The sequence below is a fragment of the Podarcis gaigeae genome, assembly GCF_964106915.1.
Source record: "Podarcis gaigeae genome assembly, chromosome: 10".
In the NCBI taxonomy this organism is placed as follows: Eukaryota; Metazoa; Chordata; class Lepidosauria; order Squamata; family Lacertidae; genus Podarcis; species Podarcis gaigeae.
The window spans coordinates 68,022,516-68,047,676 of record NC_139686.1 but is presented as its reverse complement, the minus strand read 5'-3'; the positions used below and the strand labels follow the sequence as shown (position 1 = coordinate 68,047,676).

Here is a 25,161-nt window from a genome sequence, read left to right as displayed (position 1 = left end):
CAAACATTGGCCCTCCAGATGTTTTTAGCCTACAACTCCCATGATCCCTAGCTAGCAGGACCAGTGGTCAGGGAATTGTAGTCTCACCCATTCATAAAAAGATCAGGGATGCTGGGAATTGTAGCCCCAAAACATCTGGAGGGCCGAGTTTGGGGATGCCTGGTTTAAAACTTGCAGCCGGCTATTATTATTTATTTCACTTATTGATTCATTTGCCGGCTATTATTATTTATTTCACTTAGTGATTGAATTTATATTCTGCCCTATACGGTGACGGATTTAAGTATAAGCTAAACAAGCTGTAGCTTAGGGCAGGCTTCTTCAACCTTGGCCCTCCAGATGTTTTTGTCCTACAACTCCCATGATCCCTAGCTAGCAGGACCAGTGGTCAGGGATGATGGGAATTGTAGTCTCAAAACATCTGGAGGGCTGAGGTTGAGGAAGCCTAGCACAAGGCCCCACACTCTTGGGTCCCCCCAAAAATTTAAAGGGGAAAAACCGGATGTACATTTCCAAAATATAAAATAATAAATAATAAAAGAAAACCTACATACAACAACAGTGTTGTATCAGGCTTCCTCAACCTCAGCCCTCCAGATGTTTTGAGACTACAATTCCCATCATCTCTGACCACTGATCCTGCTAGCTAGGGATCATGGGAGTTGTAGGCCAAAAAATACTAGGAGGGCTGAGGTTGAGGAAGCCTGATTTAAGTAATAGGCTCTGCCTGCTCCCTAAAATATCACTGGTTTGCTCATGACTGCCCTGGTCCAGATCTATCAACCTGACCTGCTCCATAGCCAGGAGGGCAAGTTATCTCTATCCCTATCCTTTCTCATTGAAACTCCTTCTCAGATCACTTAAACGTACCATTTTTTCTCAAATCTCTTAGTCAAATGTATTTTTCAACCATTTTTTATTCCGTTGTTTAATAAGCCACATGTATACCATGTCAGATACTCTTAGGACACCAAAGGAGTGCTTGGTTCCAAAAATCTTAGAGATATCACTTTGAAGGAACTATATGTAACTAAATGATCACTGAAGATTTTAAACTGGCTATTAGCTATTAGCTACAGGTACACACTATTGAAACGAATGTCAACATGAAGTGAGATTGCACAGACTTTAATAATTTCAGGCACGACTGTGTCCAATGTGACATTTGTACAGCTTTATTATTAAGAACATGTTAAAACATTGTAAATACATTCATCTGAGGGACTCCGGTAAGAATTCAGGGACAAAAACATTTTTCATATAGAAAATAAAATATTCTGATTTTAAAGCTAGTGCACACCGTAGTTATTTCTAAGGTAGTCTAAAACAGCCGATGTACTTGATAAAACATTGAAAACTTTCTTTTCTTGCTTTGAAGTAATCCTTTCCAGCATGTATATTAAATGGTGGTGAAAGCATGCAAAAGGAGTCCCATGTTCAAGAGCAATATCGACCCAGTCTTGCAGGCAACGCAGAGGTGTTTCTTCATATCCTGCAAACATGGCAGGATTGGCTAAAAGCCCCCTAGCAACCATGATACCTAGCATGGAAAGGAATACAAACAATAAAATAAAACTGCACATAATTTATCTTATTTGTTTAAAGGCCTTGTGTTGGACACATTACCATGGGAGTTTAGTTAAATCAGATCCCCTTAGAAGTTGCAAGTCTAATAATATGACAGTGGCATTTTTGTCAGCAGGGCTTAACAAAAGGCTTTGGTTATACGTCTAAATGGGAGGGAGGGAAAGAAAGTAAGAACAAAGGAAAGATGGAACAGACTGGAAATGGGAAGAGAGAATGTAATTTGGGAGATGAAGAAGTAAAAAGGACTGTTTCTTCAGATATTACAACTGCACTCCCTTTGAACACTTACCTGTGAGAAATTTCTATTGAAAACAGTGGGAGTTACTTCTAAGTAAACATGCATAAGACTGTATTGCAACACAGTGGGAACTTTTGTAAGGCACTTTGAGTTTCCAGCATATACTAACTCAGTACAGTGCCAAATTAAGTCCTAGGTCATCTAAATATATTTGAGCCCCACATCGGTCCAATTTAGAAATACTGCGAACACAGATTCTTTTTGCTTTCAATTACAACCGCACTTATTAACATACTTATAACTCTGACCTCGGGGACGCAGGTGGCGCTGTGGGTTAAAGCCTCAGCGCCTAGGACTTGCCGATCGAAAGGTCGGCGGTTCGAATCCCTGCGGCGGGGTGCGCTCCCGCTGCTCGGTCCCAGCGCCTGCCAACCTAGCAGTTCGAAAGCACCTCCAGGTGCAAGTAGATAAATAGGGACCGCTTACCAGCAGGAAGGTAAACGGCGTTTCCGTGTGCGGCTCTGGCTTGCCAGAGCAGCGATGTCACGCTGGCCACGTGACCCGGAAGTGTCTCCGGACAGCGCTGGCCCCTGGCCTCTTGAGTGAGATGGGCGCACAACCCCAGAGTCTGTCAAGACTGGCCCATACGGGCAGGGGTACCTTTACCTTTACCTTTGTAACTCTGACCTAAAGTTAATTTTGTCCTCAGTTCTTTCGCAGTGAAAAATAAAGCGATAATCTCTGTCGCAAGATCACTTTCCCGCATGGCTGCCAGATAACGTTTCTATCTGCTACAGGTGATATATGCATATTTTATGTTTAGTCACTCTGTTCTAGTTCACAGATTTACTTTTTGACCTCCCTGTATGCTACACTTTTATGTATTTGCACATTTACTTGTCTTACAGTGAAATCTTATGCATGTTTACTCGGAAGTAACTGCTCCCAAGTTCAATGGCGTTTACTCCTCAGTAACTCTGCTTAGAATTGTAGTTTAACAGTGCCATCCTACGCCTGTTTACTTGCAAGTAAATTCCACAGTTTTCAATGGGACTTCCTCCCAGGTAAGTGGCGTAGGTCTGTAGCTTTAGAAACATTGCTTAATAGATACTAAGTGAACCAATCCATTAAAACTACCTTCCATCATAACTCATTTCTTGCAAACAATTCAAGTTTAATGCCAGGGATAAAATATATGCATATATTCCCCATTTATTGAGAGGGCAGAGCCCAAATGAGCCCACAAGTTGTTCTTACCATCTGATCCTGTTTTTTGATGAACGTCCTTCACATCTTTTAAAGATTTAATGTCACCATTAGCTATAACTGGTATAGACATACTTTGTTTAATTATTTTAATTGCATCGTAGTGTACTGGCTGGTGTCTTTCTTCTACATTTCTCCCATGGACTGTAATCCAGGATACTCCAGCTGCTTCTGCTTTTTGACACAGGTCTACAGTTCTCTTTAGGTCATCATGAATCCTAGCATTACAAGTAACAAAAACATCAGCATGTATTATCTGAATGGCATGAAAAAATGGCACAGAGTTAAGAACCAAGGAAAAAAATGGGGGGGGGGGAATGTTTAAAAATTTAAGAATTTCAATTCAATAATTAAATGTTTTTAACCTATTTTAGTTGTTCTTGTTTGCTTTTAGAGTGCCTTGAGACTTATGTGAAAGGTAATTTAAAAATTAATGAAATAACAGTCCCCCTTTTCATTTTATCCTCACAAAAGTCCTGTGAGTGACAAGTAAGGAACGTCCTCTACACTTGGTCAATTACACTTTTAATGTATTTTTTATGTAGGTGGTATTAAAACTTACCTTATCTTAATAGATACTGAAAACATGGGGTTTTCCACTTGATTTCTTACCAGCCTCACCATCTCCTGCACCAGTTCAGGTTTGTTTATTAAGCAAGCACCAAAACCTTCTGCCATAGCCCACCTTGAATTGAAATAACAAAATAATGTTTGTGTATTAAAATAGATAGGTTAATTTTTCCTTTTATCATTCTTGTGAGGAAGCAAAATAATGATATGAGGGTTTCAGGAAATCCAGACTAATTTTCTAACATGTTCCCTTTGTTATAGAAGGATTAAACTGGGGCTGCCATACGTCCTGGACATTATTGGGATTTCAGAGGCAGAATTGACGTCCGGGGGAATTTCCGAAAGGCAGTGCTTTGTCCTGGATCTTAGACAAGTCAATTGAAAAATTGTTGGTTTTTGGGTGTTTTTGTAAAAGAAAGCTCAACAACTTTGAGGTTCGTCTAACTAATTTTGGATTTCCCTTTAAAAAGCTCAGCAATTATGGAGGTTTCCTAAAACAAGCTCAACAATTTTTATGATGGGGGAGCGCTCAACAATTTTGGGGTCTTCCTAAAAAAAACTCAAAGCTCAACAACTTTTGGGGTGTCCTGGTTTTTACTTTTTGAAATATGGCAACGCTAGTTTAAACCCTATATTAATACAAAGCACTAGCCATATTCTATATATTTAGTATCTTTTGACGCAACCAAACCTTGAAGGCTGGAGGAGTTGAACAGAGACAAAGACCTGAAGATTCCAGCATTGCCTGAAAAACATTATCTACACACCAGGTCCAGCTATAAATGGACTGCTTATCTACCCATCGAGAAATGCAAGTTTCTCAGAGGTCAAATCTACCCAGACCTCATGTCAGTAGAGCTTCAGAAATGGTCTCTAACACTAGTTACCATGCTATATTTATCGGAAGTATTTGACTTTGCCTCCTCTGGGAAAAATCCAGTCTGCAAACACCCATGGAAAGCAGCCAGGATTTTGCACATATTCAGTGGTTGTATCTAACAGTGTTGCTTGGCTTACAGTAAGGCTTCTGTTACAGGATGTGCAGCGAAGCTATCTCCAGTGATTCCCCTTTACAGCTTCACCTATTAGCTCAGAAGTATCCCTCAACCATCTGGAGCAGATTTAGGGGTTAGGGATATTATGTTGGGGGGGGGGGGAGATCACCAAAAATTGCTTCCCTACCTGCTTTGCTGGTATAAACCTTACTGTCAAGCTGAGTGGCATGTTGGATCATAGCTGTCAACCTTCCCTTTTTTTGCTGGAAATTCCCTTATTCCAGCGCTGCTTCCCGCTGCTATCCCGGATTGTTAGATATCCCATAGACTGTCTCTGAGACAGGTGAGGCTGCTGATCCCTTATTTTCAAATCTGAAAGTTGACAGCTATGTGTTGAATACAACCTCATAGGTTTATAGTTAGCCTCTATTTAATGGTTGGTTTCAGTCAAACGTTGACACAGAAGTGTTCTTCCTGAAGTTAAATACTGTATTTTTCGCCCTATAGGATGCACTTTTTCCACTCCAAAAATGAAGGGGAAATGTGTGTGCGTCCTATGGGGCGAATGCTTTCGCTGAAGCCTGGAGAGCGAGAGGGTTCGGTGTGCACCGACCCCTCTAACTCTCCAGGCTTCAGGAAGCTATCCGCAAGCCTGGGGAGCCCACGGGAGTTCCCGCCGGGCTCCCACGGCTTGCAGAGAGCTGCCTCTATCCCGAAGCCTGGGCATGCTGAGCAGTTGCGTCCGGGCTTTGGGTAGCTTTGTGCAAGCCGCGGGAGGCCTCCCACGGCTTGCGGAGAGCAGCCTGTTCTGGGGGCTGGGGTCAGGGGAAGCTCGGGCTTTCCCCGCCCCAGCCCCGCGCCTGGGGGGGAAATAATTTCCCCCCCAAAAAAACTAGGTGCGCCCTATGGGACGAAAAATACAGTAATTATCAACCAATTACGTTAATTGTGAATTCATAAAGTTATATAATTTGAGCCCAGATTATTCAGGGGCTTGCCTGCACCTATGCAAACCTGTTGGCCACAGAGACCCTGCTTGTAGGTACACAATTAAGATCTATTAGGCTGGCCGGCCTGTTCAGTGGTAGCTCTGTTTTTGCAGCTCTACTGGTTTAAACTGTACCTTTATTGTTCAAATCTGCATTTTAGTCAATTTCATGCAAATGATGCTAGGCTGTATATTGTTTTTGGACTGCTCTTTTAACATTCTGTAATAGCAATGAGATGTTTTTTCTTGTGTTTTAGATTTTAATTGTTTATGTCCAGAAATGCAGGATATAAATACATGAAATAGAAAAAAGTTAAAATGTGCAGTTTACTCATTGCTCCCTGAGTTTCTTAAAATTTTACCTCTGTGGACAGCCACAATTTACATCTACGCCATCGGCAAAGGGACTGATGATACAAGCAGCTTCTGCTAGAACGTGTGCATCTCTAGCGGCAAACTGAACAATCAGAGGGCGATCACCTGATAAAATGACATTTCATAATAATGAAAAAATACACCACATATACACATACAATGTATTGGGTCTGATTCTAAGATTTGAGGGTTAATTTAAGGATATTCATGGGAGGAAAACTTTTCTCACAAACCCCAACTCTGCCAGCCACCAAAGGGTCAGGGACACTCTTGAACAATATGAAATGGGGATCTGCTGAGAGAGGAAGAAATCACTCAAAAGTGGACAGGGTTCGGGTCAAAATTGGGCAATTCTTCCCTTCTGCAGGAATGGGGCCCGCCCCCCACACGCTACATCGATCAGGACAACCCTCTGGGAAAGTGGTCAGGGGGTGCAGGTGGTTGTAAGAGGGGGAGAAAACGGAAAACTTTCCTTCCACAAATTTATTTCAATTATCTTAGGATGTAAATCATGAAGTCTTGATAATTTTTCAGAATAGGATGCTGCAGACGGATGGCTGAGGGTGCAAGACAGAGGCTTGCTTAGCGTCTCTTACTGATTTTGTGCGAGATTCGATTCAGGAATGACCTGATTTCAGGCACAGTCTCTTAGGCTACCACCCTGTGCACCAGGTGTGGAAAACCTCTGGCTCTCCAGATGTTGTTGAACTACAGCTCTCATCCGCCCCAAAAAGGATGGCCAATGGCCAGGAATGGTAGGAGTTGTACATCTGGAGGGCCAAAGGTTCCCTACACATTTCCCTGGGAGTACCGTATTTTTCGCCCTATAGGACACACTTTTTCCTCTCCAAAAATGAAGGGGAAATTTGTGTGCGTCCTATGGAGCGAATGCATGCTTTCGCTGAAGCCTGGAGAGCGAGAGGGGTAGGTGCACCGACCCCTCTCGCTACCCGGGCTTCAGGCAGCTATCCGCAAGCCTTCTGGGCGTGGTGGGAGTTCCCGCCGGGCTCCCAAGGCTTGCGGATAGCGTATTTGGGGGGCTGGGGTCGGGGGAAGCCCGTCCCCAGCCCCGCAAGCTCCAGGAGCAGCGGCGAGGTTGCGCACAATCTTGCCGCCTCTCCTGGACCTGTTTTGGGGGCTGGGTTCAGGGGAAGCTCAGGCTTCCCCCGCCCCAGTCCCGCGGCTAAAAACGAAGCTGTGTGCAACCTTTCCCAGCTGGAGATAATATTTTTTTCTTTATTTCCCCCCCTAAAAACTAGGTGCGCCCTATGGTCCGGTGCGCCCTATAGAGCGAAAAATACGGTAAGTCCCAACTCATTTAATGAGACTTACTTCTGAGTAGACATGCATAGGAGTGCACTGTTAGCTGTTATACTACATCAACACGTAGAACCTGCGGGTAAATAATAAACTGAATAGTAATAATGTTGCTAATAATAATAATAGATAAAAGTGGGGAAGGGTGTCCCATTAAACTTTAATTAGTTTAATGCAAAGTAAATGTCCAGTGCGCTTCCATCGTCTCAAGTCCCATTACAGCAGAGCATTTCGCGCAGCAGTTTAAGAAGGGCAGGAGAGGCAGTATTTCTTTCAAAGAGGAGTCTTGGAGCAAGCGGTTTTGGAACTCAAAGAAAGGTTTATTTACACACAAAAAAAAAACCCGGCGACGAACCACACATATCAGCAAACACGCCCAAAAGGGGAGAAGGGAGAGAACAAACACACGGGAGACTATTTATACAAACTCATGTTCCTGGAAGCCTAATGACCTCCAGCTGCTCAGTGATTAGAGCGTTTCTGCTACCTTTTAACCCTTTGATAGCAACAAAGGGGAAGCTGGGGACATTATTCACAAAAGTTCCCTGCTATGCCAGAACAACCATCTATAATTCCATGTCCTTACTCAAGCAGTCAAGCCTCATAAAAATGCAGACATATGTAGGTACAGAGAGGAACAACATGGCATGGGCTGGAGCACCATGTGTGTGATAGTAAAATGTGTTTTATCAATGGCAGCTAGAATTTGTGATCTCCAAAACATAGTTATGTCTGGAGTTTGATGGAACTAAGGTGGGAATCCAGCTGTTCTGGTGATGCTGCAATCCTATGCATGTTTACTCAGAACTCAGTGCTTATAGTATATAGGACTTTAGCTTAAATAAAAGTAATTTTGTAGGACTTTATAGAAACCCCTAGCTAAAGGAACATCAAAAAATGGCCCAAAGTGGCCCTTGCATTTTATCTAATGAAATCTGAAGAAATGCAAACACAATACCTTGGTTTGTAGTAAATTCACTGTGTCTAGCTTTTACAGATCTGACAAAATCAGCTGCAACAATCATTGGAGTGTAGCATAAATCACAGTCGTATTTCCGGACTAACGTTCTGAAAGGCAATCTGAAAAACACGGAAAGATCTGAGAAACAAAAAGTACTAATTTTAACGAGAACACTTTTTGGATAAACAAAATGTATGTCATTTTGGTGTTTTATTCCGAACAACACTAAGTGCAACAGAATCATTTCTCATATAAAGAGAATGAATAATTCACATCAAGGTAGACCCATTGGCTCAAAGCCTGGATAAAATGTGATTCACAAACAGAACGAAGTACTCACAGCTAAGCGAAAGCTAAAGCTCCTCTGCTGGCTAACAAGGCTGCTCTTATACCTCAGTAACTTTTGCTATATTCCATTGCTGTACTGTGTACTTTGGGACTATGGACCGCAATAAAGCTGTGTGTGTACTTACAGCTAAGCTAATTTACGGTAAGTATAATTTTCTTGGATAGAACTGTTTATTACAACCCAGGAAAATATGTGAATAGGAAGCAATCTGAAAATGGCACTTACTTTGAATATCTAACCATAGGAGCACATATTTTCACAATAGTCTCAGAGTGAAACAAATCAACTGGATTTCTTAGCGGACACTGAAGGATTTCTCTGGACTGACTATTCACATAAAAGTTATCGGGCCACATCTGCAAAACAAAAAAACATGAGACAACTGAGAAAAAAGCAAACTCTTTTAATCTTGCTAAGCTTGCAACATTACCCTATTAATTGCAAACAACTGTGTGTTTTTTAAAAATACCCTTTGATCAATAGCTTCTGTAACTTCAAGCTCAATAAAACACTTAAAACATATTTTACAGCTTCATAGCAAGTGTCAAAATAAGCCAGACTATAGTCAGAAGGGATTTTGCCCCAATGAGCCTTCACCACAAAGCTTTGTTTTTTTTTAAACTATTTGCATACACATCTGAAGTCGTCCCTCACCAAAAAATACCAAAACTGGCTAGCAGAACTGACAATATGACATCCTGATTCAACAGAGCTGCATGTTTCAACGGATTGGAGTCTCAATGGCTGAAATTTCAGAGGGCCTACTACGTTGGTCAGCTGCAGCAAAAACAAAGTACTTAAAAAAACTAATACATTTTATTGCACATAAGCCTTCACGTAAGGTAAAGATAAAGGGGACCCCTGACCATTAGGTCCAGTCGTGAACGACTCTGGGGTTGTGGCGCTCATCTCCCTTTACTGGCCGAGGGAGCCGGCGTACAGCTTCCGGGTCATGTGGCCAGCATGACTAAGCCGCTTCTGGTGAACCAGAGCAGCGCACGGAAACGCCGTTTACATTCCCGCCGGAGCGGTACCAATTTATCTACTTGCACTTTGACGTGCTTTCGAACTGCTAGGTTGGCAGAAGCAAGGACCGAGCAACGGGAGCTTTTTTTGGTTTTTTTGAACCGCCGACCTTCTGATGGAAAATCCTAGGCTCTGTGGTTTAACCCACAGCACCACCCGTGTCCCAACCTTCACGTACTACGGCCCAATTCAAGCACCACACATGCTTTTTATTCTGATGAAGGGATCCACTCCTTGAAAGTTCATGCCAAAATAGCGTTGGTTCGCCACACAGGGCCAGCCCAAGACAATTTTGGCAACTGAGGTGAACCACAAAATAGTGCCCCCTCTCCTTGCTGGAGAAGAAGCAGTGAGTGAAGATCCACTCCAGGAACAAAGTGATGGGGGATAAAAAGGGTTCCTGGGATAAATCAGTCAGTAGAGCTTGAGACTCAATCTCAGGCTTGTGAGTTCGAGTCCCACGTTGGGCAATTGGACAAAAAAGATTCCTGCATTGCAGGGGGGTTGGACAAGATAACAACAAGACCCACAACAACAACACCCAACCCATTTGTCTGAGTTTCCCTTCCAGCTCTAAGATTCTGTGATCTACATCAGGATCTGCTGCCCCCGTGGATTCTGCTGCCCGAGGTGGTTCCCCCACCTTGCCTCTGGGTGCGGCCGGCCCTAAGAAGCCACAATGCCCTTGTCAACTTGCTGAGGCTACTATTAATGGACGAGGCTCTGAAATCGCCACAAATTGTATGACTAGGCGCTGTGGGTTAAACCACAGAGCCTAAGGCTTGCCGATCAGAAGGTTGGCAGTTCGAATCCTCGCGACAGGGTGAGCTCTCGTTGCTCGGTCCCTGCTCCTGCCAACCTAGGAGTTCAAAAGCACGTCAAAGTGCAAGTAGATAAATAGGTACCACTCCGGTGGGAAGGTAAACGGCGTTTCCGTGCGCTGCTCTGGTTTGCCAGAAGCAGCTTAGTCATGCTGGCCACATGACCCGGAAGCTGTACGCCAGCTCCCTTGGCCAATAAAACGAGATGAGCGCAGCAACCCCAGAGTCGGTCATGACTGGACCTAATGGTCAGGGGTCCCTTTACCTTTAGGAGCCTTTCAATAGCCCTAAACATTCATGGGGTTGGGGTGAGAATGATGGGCAAACGCTTGCTCAAAACACAGCTTCTCCCCTCCAAATAACAGAAGAAACGTCCTAAGCAGCAAAGAAAGATGGAAAGAACCAGGACGTCAGCAGAGGCAAAAAAAGAAAAAGCCTGCGAGAAGCTCCTTTGGGGATGTGGAAGAACACTACGGAACGCTACTTTGTCCCTTCTGGCCCTTCCGCCCTTCCGTAGGGCCGGAGAGCAGCCGGTTTCAGCGGGAAGAGAAGGCGAGTGTCCTGAACGAAATTAAAGGGAGACTATAGAAACAAGAAAAGTATAGAGGGAGCAAACAACCTCGATTTCCGATTATTATTATTATTATTATTTTTTAAGGCGCTGCACCTTTATTACCTCGACATTTTTTCTTTCTCTCTTTCGCATTAGGAGTTACCTGGGAAAGTTACCGATCGTGTTTAGGGCGGAGGTAGCGTTAAATATAACGAAGAAGCGAAGTCAAGTTAGGACCGAAGTAGTATATACGTCTAGACTTTGGTGTATCTACGGGAGGTCCCGTTTGGAGCTTATGTGAGGCGTCTCAGCGGGGCCGGCCGTAGACTTACCAATATTGAAGAGTTACGCAAAGTCTGCGAATGTTGGGTTCCTTCGAAAGCGAGAGCAGCCCTAGTCTAAACAGGGACATCGTGCGGCGGTGATAAGGCGGAGAAGACGCGAGGCCGCGTCGCTTCGGGTCGCGTGGGCAAGGAGGGCGTAAAAGCATCTTGTTGATAAACTGTTCGGGTTAAAAAGCAAAAAAACCAAGTTTTGCAAGTATCTGAATTCTGCACAAAACGGACCGCAGGGAGTTTGGCTGGAGTTTGGAGCGAGACTGAAGGGCGGCGACGCTGGGCTGGAAAAACCGAGCCATGCTCACCGATATTCCTATTCAAGAGCTGGAGGGTGAAGCCGCCTTCGCCGAGACACAGCCACGGCAGCGATAACCTGTTTTTAGAAGGGCTTAAGCCGCGTTTCCCTTAAGAAGCAACGCCGGGACCGCATTGTTTTCACTTTCCAATTCATTCATTTCATTTAAATACACTATAACTACAACAGCTTGTCCAGCGGCGCATACTTCTCAAGTTTCGTATACAGCGCATTACAAAGGGAGCGCAAAAGCCCATCCTGCCTCTGCTGCAAACTTCTTCTTGAAGGAGACGCCCGACTGCTACCCAGTCACAGTTTGCACTAAAAAAATATATAGATCTATCAGATATATCTATTAAATTTCCAGAAATTTCACATTTACATTCCCACCCATAACAAGATCTTCCTTCTGTTTTGTCGACTTCCCATTTTCCATGGTGGTTTTTTTTTGCAGCACCCTATCTTTCCCCTCTCTCGTTCCTTCCGCTGCTCAGAGTTCAAATCCTGCACAGGATCCCGTTCCCTCGTTCCCTATATGGCACTGCTGATGGACATTCCCGCCCGAAGGAACCAGGAAGCGACCCCCTCCGGCGAACGGTTTCGCCTCTACTTTCGCACCTCTACGTTTCCCGCCGCCTCCCGCGCTTCCGGTCCCGCCCATCCTGTGCCCCGGAGGCGACTTCCTGTCCCAGAGTACCTTACACCGAACCATGGACCACAATGGTGAGTTGGGGAGCGGGCGGGGGACCGGGCGGGAGCCTCGCAGCTTCCCCGCCCGCCCGGCGGCGGCCTCCCGCTCCGTCTCCGCCCCGACGCGGAACCGGTAGCCGGAGGAGGGCGGCGGGGCCTCGAGGGCCGCGGCCTTGTTTCGAGCGGGAGGGCGGAGCGGTTCGAAACGCGAGGCCTGGGCCTCGGGGGGCCTTCAGGCTGCGCTAGGCCGCCCGCTCCCCTCAGCGGGGAAGGCTCGCGGCCCTTACTCCCAAGTAGGCCCCGCTCCCCTCAGCGGCGAAAGCTCGCGGCCCTTACTCCCAAGTAGGCCCCGCTCCCCTCAGCGGCGAAAGCTCGCGGCCCTTACTCCCAAGTAGGCCCCGCTCCCCTCAGCGGGGAAGGCTCGCGACACTTACTCCCAAGTAGGCCCCGCTCCCCTCAGCGGCGAAGGCTCGCGGCCCTTACTCCCGAGTAGGCCCCGCTCCCCTCAGCGGCGAAGGCTCGCGGCCCTTACTCCCAAGTAGGCCCCGCACCCCTCAGCGGCGAAGGATCGTGGCCCTTACTCCCAAGTAGGCCCATGTCGAGCGAGCCGCCGTCCTCCGACAGGGGGTAGGGAGGCTACTGACCTGCCCGCCTCGCGTCTTGACAAGCTTTGCGAGGCGCCGCCTCTGGAGGGAGCGGGGCTTCAAGGCTGCCCTTTGCTGGCCTCCTCTCTGCTGAGCCCTTCAGGGGTCCTCCTAACTGGGGTGTCTCCCCTTTCGCTCCCTCGAAGCAGGTTTCCTCCTTTCGCGTGGAAAGCATCAAGGAAAGGGGCTTCCCCGCTGGCCCCATGCCGGATTTAAGAATCAGCTAAACAAGCTATAGCTTAGGGCCCCATTCTCTTGGGGGCCCCCAAACAATTTTAAAGAAAAAAAACTGAATGTACATTTCCAAAATATAAGATAAAAAGCAAATAGACTTTGTACAGCTTTCCAGCCCAAAGAAGAAGCATCTGGCTGCCGTATGATTTATGCTTAATTACCTATGTTTTCCAGTAGCAAAGGTATCTGAAGAAGTGTGCATGTACACGAAAGCTCATACCAAGAACTAACTTAGTTGGTCTTTAAGGTGCTACTGGAAGGAATTTTTTTATTTTGTTCTGACTGTGGCAGACCAACACGGCTACCTAAATGTAACTGTACCTATGTTTTGATAGCTTTTTCCGGGGGACCCACCATGCTTGCAAATACCGGACGCCTCTTTTCTTTGGAGTTTCTGCCGCAGGGTCACTCCCGAAGTCAGGCTTTCTCTCCGCGGGGAGGGAACGCTGTTTTGGGCGTCTATGGTCTCCTTCAACTCCGGAGACCCCTCCAACGCCACAGCGTGTCCTTTTAGATGCAGGAAGGCCTCCTGGACTTTTTGGGGGTTGTGAAGCCTAGCAAGCCCCCTCTTTCACTCCTTTGGTGAATGCTCACCCCTCGGAACTCCCGAGACGAGCGTCCGAGAGCAATCAGCGGCAAATCTGAAGTCCTAAACTTTGATAAAACACATATTTTGTTATGTGCAAATGGTTTTAGATACCTATTAGGTCCATAAGTTACCATATAGCATATATTCAACGCAAAAAACACACACCACAATTTGTTGTTGACAAAGGACAGCTGGACGTATAAAGGGCCCCATTATCTTCAGTAGCTTAGGGCCTCATCAAACCTAAATACGGCCCTGGGTGGCCCATTTTCTGTACGTGAAAATGGATTTAGTAGCCCATGTCCCCACCATCACCACACTCCCCACTACATGTGGGTCGAACATGACTCTGAAAATAATAATGATAATAATTTATTGAGTTTATATACCACCCAATACCCGGAGGTCTCAGGGCGGTTCACAGAAAAGATCACGACATATATAATCAGAATAAAAGCTACAACCCAATAAACAACCCCCCCCCAAGAAAAGAGCCACATTTTAAAAGGATGTTAAATAGAGGGACGCAGGTGGCGCTGTGGGTTAAAGCCTCAGCGCCAAGGACTTGCCGATCAAAAGGTTGGCGGTTTGAATCCCTGCGGCGGGGTGCGCTCCCGCTGCTCGGTCCCAGCGCCTGCCAACCTAGCAGTTCGAAAGCACCTCCGGGTGCAAGTAGATAAATAGGGACCACTTACCAGCGGGAAGGTAAACGGCGTTTCCGTGTGCGGCTCTGGCTCGCCAGAGCAGCGATGTCACGCTGGCCACGTGACCTGGAAGTGTCTCCGGACAGCGCTGGCCCCTGGCCTCTTGAGTGAGATGGGCGCACAACCCCAGAGTCTGTCAAGACTGGCCCGTACGGGCAGGGGTACCTTTACCTTTTAAATAGATCAACCAAAGGTTAGCAGTCTTTTTTTTGGGGGGGGGGTTATTGGTTAAGGGTTTTGTGGCGAAATGCCTGGTTGGAATTGCATAGGAGGGCAAACATGGCTTCCTTCGATTCCCCCCACCCCCACCCCATGAGTTAGAAGTACTATCTGGAGTTGGTAGTACAGGAGTTTGGGAGGCAACGGCTTGAATCGGACAGGGGCAGCCTGCAAAAGTGTCCCTGTCGCTTAGTGGATTAAGCTTGCTTTTGTTGTTGTTGATTTAATCATGCTGCTTTAAAGCATAAATCATTCAACACGAATAGGAGTTATGTTGCAGTTGTTGTAAAAGGGTTTATTATGGTGACCGGAAGGTAATGGAAATGAGTAAGATTTTGGAACACATAAATAAAGCAAACCATCAAATCTAGCACACGGGGAGCCACTTTATCTAAGTTATATAATTTGGTATTTGAACGATTTGTATTAATAATTGTATTATACATTGGTATTGTTGTAATGAGGCTATTACTGGATTGTAATTGAAAGCTAATAAAAATTATTTTTAAAATTCTTGCTGCTTTAAAACAAAAAACACAAACAAAACAAGGCAGGGTTTAAGCATCTTTACTAGATAAGAGAGTATTGATAGAAACTCCTTTTATCTCTCATGAAGTAAAATGTGTAAACATTGGTAGCTGTTGAGCTACTGCAGCATTTATCCGGCTGCTTTTGGGCTACAATTCCCATCATCCCTGACCACTGGTCTTGCTACCTAGGGATGCTGGGAGTTGTAATCCAAAAACAGCTGGAGAATCAAGTTTGGGAAACACGTGTTAGGTTGCTCATGCCCTTTTAAAGCCTGCATCTTCTCATAGGTCTACTGATTTTGTTTGTCATATTGGAATTTATTAAAAGCAGCTGAGGAGTCTGTGCTCCTCCATATGCTGCTGTACTACAACTCCTATCATCCCTGACCATTAGTCATGCTGGCTGGGAACAAACACTGAATCCATCACAGAGTTATAAGATGTATTTCTGAATATGTCACTGTCAGCTTATGTGTAAAGATGGGCTAGGACCAGGGAGACCCTGGTCAAATCCCCTTTTACCTATGAAGCACACTGAGTGACTCCTGGCCAGTCATTCTCTTTTACCTGTACCTAGCTCACACAGCTGTTGTGGGAATGTAATAAAGGAGTGGACAGCCACCCAGAACTCCTGGGAGGAAGGGCAGAATAAATATACAATAAAATAAAATTAATTTTAGGCACATTTGCTGTGGGCTTAAACTATGGATCAGTTCTAGTTTGAAGCACTTGCAAAGAAACACATCTGATATGGATTGGGATCTACTATAACAAGGAACACAATTATTATTTTGAAGCAGGTGCTATTTAGATAGAATTATAGTAACAGATGTGTATCCTTGGGTTGATTTCCAGTTACTTCATTATACAGTGAGAGATATGAGAAATACTTGGTTGTAATCCTCACCCCTACTAGGAGCAATCCCACTTGAATTAAGTAGGATTTACTTCTGAGCGTACATGGCTAGAATTGCACTGTTGGTGGCCTAATTTGCAGGCAAAAATTGGTTTCTTCAACACCTTTACATGATTATATAGTTTCTAGTATCAGAGTTTAGCTTTCTTTTGTACATAGGACTGAATTAACAAACAGAGTAGACTGTGTGTCTGATGAGATGATTCCTCATTATACACCCTAGATTTGAATAACTTTAGGCTTATCCACATTTACCTTTTGCCCTTTGCTTTCTAGGCACAAGTCTGTGCTTTCCCAGTCTGTAGCCAATCAATTATTTATTCATTTTTGCCCTGCCATTGCCCCCAGGAAAACCCACTCTTTAACACTGAATTGGAGTATTTTGGATTTTCTGTGGATTGCTGTTTGCTCTGATGCAGCTGCAAAGAGCGGGTGTTCATGGAGAAAGTACTCAGACATAGAGCTTTAAAGTGTGGCCTAGAAATGGGGCACAAAAAGAAAGTCTGGATGAGCCTTCTGTTAGTTTGATTTGTGATGATGCGGTAACTGCTCCAAAGATTCTTCCTGTTTTCCTTGCTGTTGAAACCACTGAGCTGCTTCCGAATTGAGTCTAGAGAGGTACACATGAAAAGTACAGGAAATCCTCTTTGAAAGTAAGATTACATCTTTCAGAGGGTGAAGAAGAGAAGCAGTTCTACTAATTTGCAGAGTTCTTTCAGCTAATGAAGCTGGAAAAATGAAAAGCGTCACTTCAGTTTTTATCAGTCATGTATTGTGCAAGAAAAGACTGGTCCCTTCCCAGACAGTTCATAGTCTAAAATTTCTACAGCGGGCTTCCTTTTTGGCCTACAACTCCCATGATCCCTAGCTAGCAGGACCAGTGGTCAGGGATGATGGGAATTGTAGTCTCAAAACATCTGGAGGGCTGAGTTGAGGAAGCCTGTTCTACAATATGGCAGGCAACAAGGAGAGATGGGATAAGAGGCCAGAGTAACCAGGGAGGAATGCAGTTACATTTACTTCAACTTTATCTCATTTGGGAATTAGAACTAACCTTGCACCTTCCAGATGTTTTGGATTACAACTCCCCATTGGCCACAGCAAACATCTGGCGGGAACCAGGTTTGTTGTTAAGCTAACAGTGTCACAGAAAACTTGAGTTTTGAGGAGGAGAGCTGACCTAACCACTTTGTTATGCTAACCTTTCTTAAAAGCAGTGGTTTGCAAAATGCAGAGTTCTTCATGAGAAGACATTCAGAAATGGTGCTATTTACCTGTTTTATATTCATTTATTTGAATTTATAGCCATTCGGTCCAGTCGTGGCTGACTCTGGGGTTGCGGCGCTCATCTCACTTTATTGGCCAAGCGAGCCGGCGTACAGCTTCTGGGTCATGTGACCAGCATGACTAAGCTGCTTCTGGCAAACCAGAGCAGCGCACGGAAACACCGTTTGCTTTCCCGCCGGAGCGGTACCTATTTATCTACTTGCACTTTTATGTGCTTTAGAACTGCTAAGTTGGCAGGAGCAGGGACCGAGCAACGGGAGCTCACCCCGTTGTGGGGATTCGAACCCCCAACCTTCTGATTAGCAAGTCCTAGGCTCTTTGGTTTAACCCACAGCGCCGTCCCTTTACCTTTTACTATCCTTCACCAGATGGTTTTGGGGTAAGGTCCAAAAGTAGCTCCAAGTTAAAACAATTATAAATAATATTAAAACATTATAAAACTACTCTCCCCCACCCTTCTATATGCTTGACATATAGAATCTGTGTGATACATATTATACTGTTATAAAGTACATACTGAGATGGGAAGAGACTTACAAAATTTTTGAAGTCTGCTTGTTTTATGATTGGCGCAGTAAGTCAAATAATGTTAATTGATTATTTGACTATTGTCAAATACTCATTAAATATATGCTGATGATGCTTCAATAATTGACTAATTGCCTTTAAAGAAAGTAACATTTTCTTTTACTAGTTACTGTTCCTATTCCTTTATTTTGTTTTAATTTTCAGGCTTTAGGCTTGCACTGGTATTTCAGGATAAAAAACAAGGAGAAATATTTGTTGAAGTTTTAAGGAAACCTTGTCTAATATTTTTTAAAGCTGTAATTCATAATAGTTTGCTTAAAAAGAAAATCTGCTAGTACAAGGCAAGGCATCCCATTTTCACCAATACCCTTATCAATTGCAGTCCCCTGCTATATCCCATACTATTCTAGGGGTGGTGGCGATGATGGAGGACTGTATTGAATAGAAGGAATTGGTGGAAATGATTTGCCCTGCTTTATGGAACTATTTCTGTTAGCATAATACTGCCTTTGAATACTTCCCTTTGTTTTTGTAGTTAGCCTAAATATTAAATCTGCCAGTCATTAAAGGATATTTTCTGTTGTTCCAGTAAAGTTAATGCTGTATAATTATTTGACCTTAAATTGACAGTATTTGAGCAAATCTTTTTTGATCAGTTACAAACCAGATGTTCACTGTTTCTCAATCTTATGACATCTGGGCTTCCCCCCGCCTTCAGGGTGAGGTGTGGGATTGGGGAAATGGAATGGAATGCTTCAATTTTTTTAAAAAAGTAGAAAACTGCATTACAGGGTGGAGTTATAGTCTATTCCTTGCCATTTTTAATATGTAGGGAGCGTTGTGTGTGTGAACTTTCAAACATAACGTTTTCCTTTTGTAGTCTGAAGTAGTACACTCTAGGAATATGTCTGCCATGTGGTGAGTTCTGTCTAATTTGGGCCCTTTTTTAGCTATGCCACACTACAAATAAATGCTTTAGTTTGACTTTGCTATTGTGGTTGCTGTTTGCAAAAGGTAATCTATTAAAGCATGATTTTGTCACTTGCTATTGTAATCATTCCCGCAGAAGCACCAGGTGAATACATTTTTTAGTACTATTAAACATAAATGCGTTCTACAGGAGAGAGTCTAGTGTCAGAGAGAGCTGGTTAATAATAATTTCACATTGTTTTTATAGCCTGTTATTCTGTAGAAACTCTTTGAAAACTGTGCTCATCTGTGAATATTGGGTTAATTTGAAGGGGTAAAAATTATTTTTGGCATTTGGATAAATCAAAACAGATACATACCTTTTATTTATTTTTTACATAGACAATGATTTGCAAGGTACAAATAGTTCCGGATCATTGGGAGGTCTTGATGTTCGCCGACGCATCCCTATAAAGCTAATCTCCAAGCAGACGAACAAAGCTAAGCCTATACCACCTCGTCCTGCGAGAAGTATGAATAGGTTGCCATCAACGGCTGGTGAAGAAGGTAAGAGAGAAGCTGGATCATAATTCCAAAAGGCTTTAGCAGCTTTTGCCATTTATAAAAGGTATTTCAGAATTGGCGGTTTGCAAAAGATAAGCTGAAGGGTCCATGGGGCAAAAGCAGGGTGGATTTGATTTACATCAATTCAATTTAAATCATTATTTAAATCACTAGTCAGTAAGACTTGATTTAAATAATTTTTTTACAGAAAGACTCTTTCTTGCTTGTATAATCTTAATATTTACAACCAGATGAAGGTTTCGTTTTTGGAATAATAAATTTTCAGAGTAGTTTTTACAGTTATATCAGAAATTACTGTTTTGGTTGTACAATTAGAAATACATAGAATATCATGAAATTATTGTGAGGTTTAACTATATTTGGACAACTTTTCTGCTGTACTTGATTGGAAGGAGAAAAATAATCATTTCCTTAATAACAAAAAAATTAAACAATTCATTTAACTAAAACAATAACATTATAGCATATGGATCCATGTTTGTTAACTGACGTGGTTAAACAATTAAAAAAAAAACCACCTAGACTGAGTTTTAGCACACATGAAAAACTTAAAACAAATCCTTATTTCCTGATTAATAGCCCTTGGACTATAATGTAGCTTAAATAGAAAACTATCTTTAGAAGGATTTTTCCTCCAAAAGCATTTTATTGTAAAAATGCAATTTAAATTTTTAAAAAATGCAATTTAAATATTAAAAAAATTGATCCCCCCCAAAAAAAAACCACATTGATTTTTAGCCACCCTGCTTGCTTGTCATTATCTAATCTGTTATGCCCTTCCCAACAAAAAGAACAACCTTCTGGATCAGACCAAAGGCCTGTCTAGTCCAGCATCAAGTTCTCACAGTGGCCAAACAAAAGCCTGAGGGAAACCTGGGAGCAAAACACGAGCCCAAGGGCATCCTCTCTTCACGTGGTTCCCAGAAACTGGTATTCAGAAGCATTCCTGCCTTCAATGGTGGAGGTGGAGCATAGCCAACATGGCTAGAGGTCATTGATAGTCCTCCATGAATTTGTCCAGTGCTCTTTTTAAAGCCATTCACGGTGGTGGCCATCACAGCCTCCTGGGGGAACGAGAGCCATAGCTTGACAATGTGCCGTGTGATGCACTTTCTTCTTTCTGCCCTAAACCTTTCAGCATATGACAAAATGGCATTATGTGTCAGTGTGAGTGTAGCTAAAACCCCCCACCCACAACCAGTTACCAGCAAAGTTGATCTAAATTTTTGGTTTGTTCCCTCACAGAAGAATTTGACTACAACGAAGAAGAACGCTATGAATGCAAAGGTGGTGATGTGTTTAGTAATCAAAGAAGATTTCCTGGACACCTCTTCTGGGACTTCAAGGTTCAGTAATTGACTCTGTAGTTCTGAAATACATTCTGATTTAAAAATTATAAAGTCAAAATGTTGTTTTTAAACAGGGATTTATTTTTTTAATACAGTGGTACCTTGGTTCTCAAACTTAATCCGTTCCAGAAGTCCGTTCCAAAACCAAAGTGTTCCAAAACCAAGGTGTGCTTTCCCATAGAAAGTAATGCAAAACGGATTAATCCGTTCCAGATTTTTAAAAACACCTAAAACAGCCATTTAACGTGAATTTTGCTATCTAAGGAGACCATTGATCCATAAAATGAAAGCAATAAACAATGTACTGTAGTCACACAATCAAATCAATCAGTAGCTGAACTGGGTTCCACACAGTCACAAACACAAACAAAAAAAGCCGCAAAAACAAAAACCCAAAATAAATAGCAAAAACAGACAGACCTCAGCGTAACACTCAAAACGGAAGTGTAACACTCAAAGCGGAGCATGTTCAGCTGCTGAAAAAAGTTCGCAAACCGGAACACTTACTTCCAGGTTTGCAGTGTTCAGGTTCCAAGTTGTTTGAGTACCAAGGTGTTTAAGAACCAAGGTATCACTGTACCGTATAGTGCCTAATCTGTTGCTATTACTTAATACAACTGAATAGAAATTTCCAAAAAGTTATGGGGGGCGGGGAGAGAAAGTGGGCTCATACCTTCCAGAAAAACGTACCCAGGATTTTTGTCGATTTCTATGCATTTAAAATATGCAAGTGTATTGTGATAATCAGCTGATGAAATACGATGCTTGCCATTTTGACAGATAAATTTACTAGGAGAAAAGGATGATACTCCAGTCCATTTCTGTGACAAGTGTGGGCTGCCAATCAAAATGTATGGACGCATGGTAAGTAGACCTATATTGATCAGCTCAAAACAATCATACAACTATGTCATATGGATAGCCATGTCTTCTCAATGCAGCTAACTTACAATATATGCTCGTTTAACTTGTGTACATTCAGCTTTATGTGCTTGGCAAATTTTTTAAAATACGCAAAGGGGCAGACAATTGGGCGGGGCGGGCGGGGAATCTTTGACAATCCCACCCATCATTGAAGCCAGTGTGTTTGGACTATACGTGATTTTGGCTGTAGGCGCTATCCCTAGAATGTAATCACAGTGTAAGTTGAGTCACCTGTTTGATGAGCTGTAAAATCACTCTTGCTTTTGTATCATGCAGAGCCCTGTTAAATTAAATTTGATATGGTGTTCATTGAAAAATATCATGGAAAAAATATTTTGATGTTCTTTTTCAGTAGTGTGTTTTCCAAAACACTGGCCTATACATATGATTTCAGTTTGCTTTTTTGTGTGAAAGCTCTTCCAGATTAGCAAACCGAATGTTGAATTGTCGTTGGTTTCGTTCATCTCTTATTTTGTATTCCATTTGTATCCTGCTTTCCTCCATTATTCCTTCCCACTCTGTTTTATTCTCACAAGAACTGCAAGGTAGGTTAGGTTGAGAGATAGTGACTGGCCCAAGGGCACCTAGAGAGGTTCATGGCTGAGTGGGGATTTGAACCCCCATATCAGGTTTTTTTATTTTAGTTTAGGTGTGGACAGTTTCCTCCAACCATAGAGTACCCAAGTTAATGGAAGTTTGTCATTAGCTTTGAAGAAGCTCAGATTCCTAACATTGTGGTTATGTATTTTAATTGGGAGACACTTGCAGAACCAAAGAGTGTCCAGGAGATGGAAAGGGAAGCCTATATAATAAGGAAATGTATGAAATACAGCACCACTAGGTATCTAATTTCTCCTCAGCTTCATGGACATTTTAAATGTAAGAATTTTATTTTCAGCAACATGCTTTGGAGTGTTCTTGCTGTTATTTGCTTATTAGTGTGCAAAACATCTTACAGTCCTGGTAGCTGGGTAAGAATCTATTCTGAACAAAGCATTGGATGGTATCCTATTTAAAAGCGAAGAGTTTGCAAAGCATTGATTTGCTCGTGTGCTTTTCTTTCCTGGTTTTTTAGATACCCTGCAAGCATGTTTTCTGCTATGATTGTGCTATTTTACATGAGAAAAAGGGTGACAAGATGTGCCCAGGGTAAGTTAAACTGACGGATGTGTTTTGTGTTCTGCTCCTTTTTTCTGGTGATCAGTTGTATGTGACTTTACTCCATGTGTTCCCTCACTAAGAGGTAACATGTAACTCAGCTCTTGACTGGGGATGAGACGAAGGAAGATGCTGGTAAATTGGACAGGAGCTGTAGTTGCCCATGACAAAAGGGGTTGTATCCAGCAATTATATTAGATAGGCAACACAGTAGTCTGCAACAAGGTTATGGGATTATTATTAGTAGTAGTAATAATAAATAATAATAATAATTTATATTTATATCCCGCCATCCCCAGCCGAAGCCGGGCTCAGGGCGGCTAACAACAATAGAATTATTATTATTAATAATAATAATATAACAATGATAATATAACAATATTGTTATATAAAAATAATATAACATTATTATTATTATTATTATTATTATTATTATTATTATTATTTATACCTTGCCCATCTGGCTGGGTTCAGTTCTAAACTTTACCTTCCAAAATTCAGTGTGCTTTCTTTCTAATCAGGGGCGCTTACCCCTGCCACAAATTTTAAATTGATATTAATGGAGAAAGATTGTGTTCAGAATATTATCCCACGGTATACATAAGCTATTATAATACGAAGCAGCTAATCTTGTTCGTTCCGTCCCCCCATGATTGTTTGTTTATGAACTTGTACAACTCGTAGTAATGCCTGCAAACCGCTTTCTTGTTTCTCCCCCTTCCCCGATATAGCTGTAACGAATCCGTGCAGCGAATTGAGCAGTGTGTCCGGGGGTCTCTCTTCATGTGTAGCATTGTGCAAGGCTGCAAGAGAACCTATTTATCCCAGAGGGACTTGCAGGCTCACATCAACCACCGCCACATGAGAGCCGGCAAGCCGGTCGCGCGGCCCCCGCTGGAACCTGTCCACCCTCCGATCGCTCCTCCTCCTGCCGAAATCCCCGAGCGCTTCATCCTGCCTCCCGATAAGCACCACCTGAGCCACATCCCACCAAAGCAGCACATCCTGATGCCGCCCCCGCTGCAGCACGTCCCTCACGAGCATTACAACCAGCCTCACGAAGACATCCGGGCCTCCCCGGCTGAGATGTCCATGGCTCCCCCACCCCCTCGCTCGGTCAGCCAGGACACCTTCCGCATCTCGACCAGGAAGCACAGCAATCTGATCACGGTCCCCATCCAAGACGATTCGAATTCCGGCGCTCGAGAACCGCCCCCACCGGCCCCGACAGCTGCTCACCACCACCCCGAGTACCAGGGCCAGCAAGTGGTGTCCCACCCCCACCATATCATGCCTCCCCAGCAGCATTACGCCCCTCCCCCTCCCCCGCCGCCGCCAATCAGCCACCCCATGCAACACCCTCCCCAGGCAGGAGGCACTCCTCACCTGGTGTATAGCCAAGCTCCGCCTCCGCCAATGACCTCCGCTCCTCCACCCATCACCCCTCCCCCCGGACACATCATTGCCCAGCTGCCACCATATATGAATCATCCTCCGCCGGGACCGCCCCCTCCTCAGCACGGCGGCCCGCCGGTCAATGTAAACGCTCCCCCTCCCCATCACTACAACCCGAACGCTTTGCCAAAGTTCAGTGAAGACCAAGGAACTCTCAGCCCTCCGTTCACTCAGCCGGGGGGGATGAGCCCAGGCATGTGGCCGGCTCCACGGGGGCCGCCGCCGCCGCCGCCGCGAATGCAAGGCCCGCCTTCTCAAGCTCAGCTTTCCGGACCACACCATCCTGATCAAGCCAGATACAGGCCATACTATCAATGATATTAATAGTAATTTGAACTAAGAAGTAAGACATAGGAAGGATAACTTTCTAAACAGCAGCCTTTTAATGGAGAGCTCTCTTTTTTTCTGTTCTGCTTCATTTATTTGAAGAAATAAAAAAGTTTTAAAATGTGACTGTAAAAGTCTGGGGACTTAATTCTTAAGGTAAAATTTTAAAACCTTGATCGTAGGACTCTTTGACGACTGATATACTGTAGTGCTGTATGGCTCTGTAGTTGACAATGACATTTTAACAGACGTTGTGCCCATAGTCCGGTTGAAGTACCCCAGAAATGAACATTTGTAATATTTCCCAAACAACCGAACACTTACTGTACCACTTGAAGGTATTTTTGTTAAATCTGATGGTTAGTTTTATTTGTGATACGTTTCCTTTTTTTGTCAACCTGTGTATAATTAAATTTAAAATATGGTCCAAAAAA

The 25,161-nt window shown here is 43.6% G+C and overlaps 2 protein-coding genes and 1 long non-coding RNA gene across 8 annotated transcripts; 1 reads left to right on the top strand and 2 right to left on the bottom strand.

Moving 5' to 3' along the window:
* Positions 1–1,157: 1,157 nt before the first annotated feature.
* Positions 1,158–13,090, bottom strand: DUS4L (dihydrouridine synthase 4 like). Of its 6 annotated transcripts, none has more exons than XR_014555843.1 (7): positions 10,759–10,949; positions 8,872–9,002; positions 8,295–8,416; positions 6,007–6,124; positions 3,654–3,776; positions 2,513–3,309; positions 1,158–2,133 (listed from the first exon to the last, which is right to left on the bottom strand). XR_014555843.1 is itself a non-coding variant. In XM_083701642.1 (7 exons), the coding sequence occupies exons 2-7, from the start codon at positions 9,000–9,002 to the stop codon at positions 1,290–1,292; spliced, it is 972 nt and encodes a 323-aa protein (XP_083557768.1). In that variant the 5' UTR covers positions 12,951–13,090; the 3' UTR covers positions 1,158–1,289. The 6 variants fall into 6 exon arrangements, 5 of the variants coding, with proteins under 5 accessions (XP_083557768.1, XP_083557767.1, XP_083557765.1 ...); XM_083701642.1 differs by lacking the exon at positions 10,759–10,949 and adding an exon at positions 12,951–13,090 and having other exon boundaries at positions 1,158–1,540; positions 3,083–3,309; XM_083701641.1 differs by lacking the exon at positions 10,759–10,949 and adding an exon at positions 12,657–12,676 and having other exon boundaries at positions 1,158–1,540; positions 3,083–3,309.
* Positions 3,783–5,987, bottom strand: LOC310826601. Its single transcript, XR_014555879.1, has 3 exons — positions 5,569–5,987; positions 5,061–5,130; positions 3,783–4,897 (listed from the first exon to the last, which is right to left on the bottom strand). It is a non-coding gene; the product is annotated as an uncharacterized lncRNA (long non-coding RNA).
* CBLL1 (Cbl proto-oncogene like 1) lies at positions 12,300–25,161 on the top strand. Its single transcript, XM_083701631.1, has 6 exons — positions 12,300–12,402; positions 19,332–19,496; positions 20,760–20,860; positions 21,644–21,727; positions 22,863–22,936; positions 23,677–25,161. The coding sequence occupies exons 1-6, from the start codon at positions 12,390–12,392 to the stop codon at positions 24,716–24,718; spliced, it is 1,479 nt and encodes a 492-aa protein (XP_083557757.1). The 5' UTR covers positions 12,300–12,389; the 3' UTR covers positions 24,719–25,161.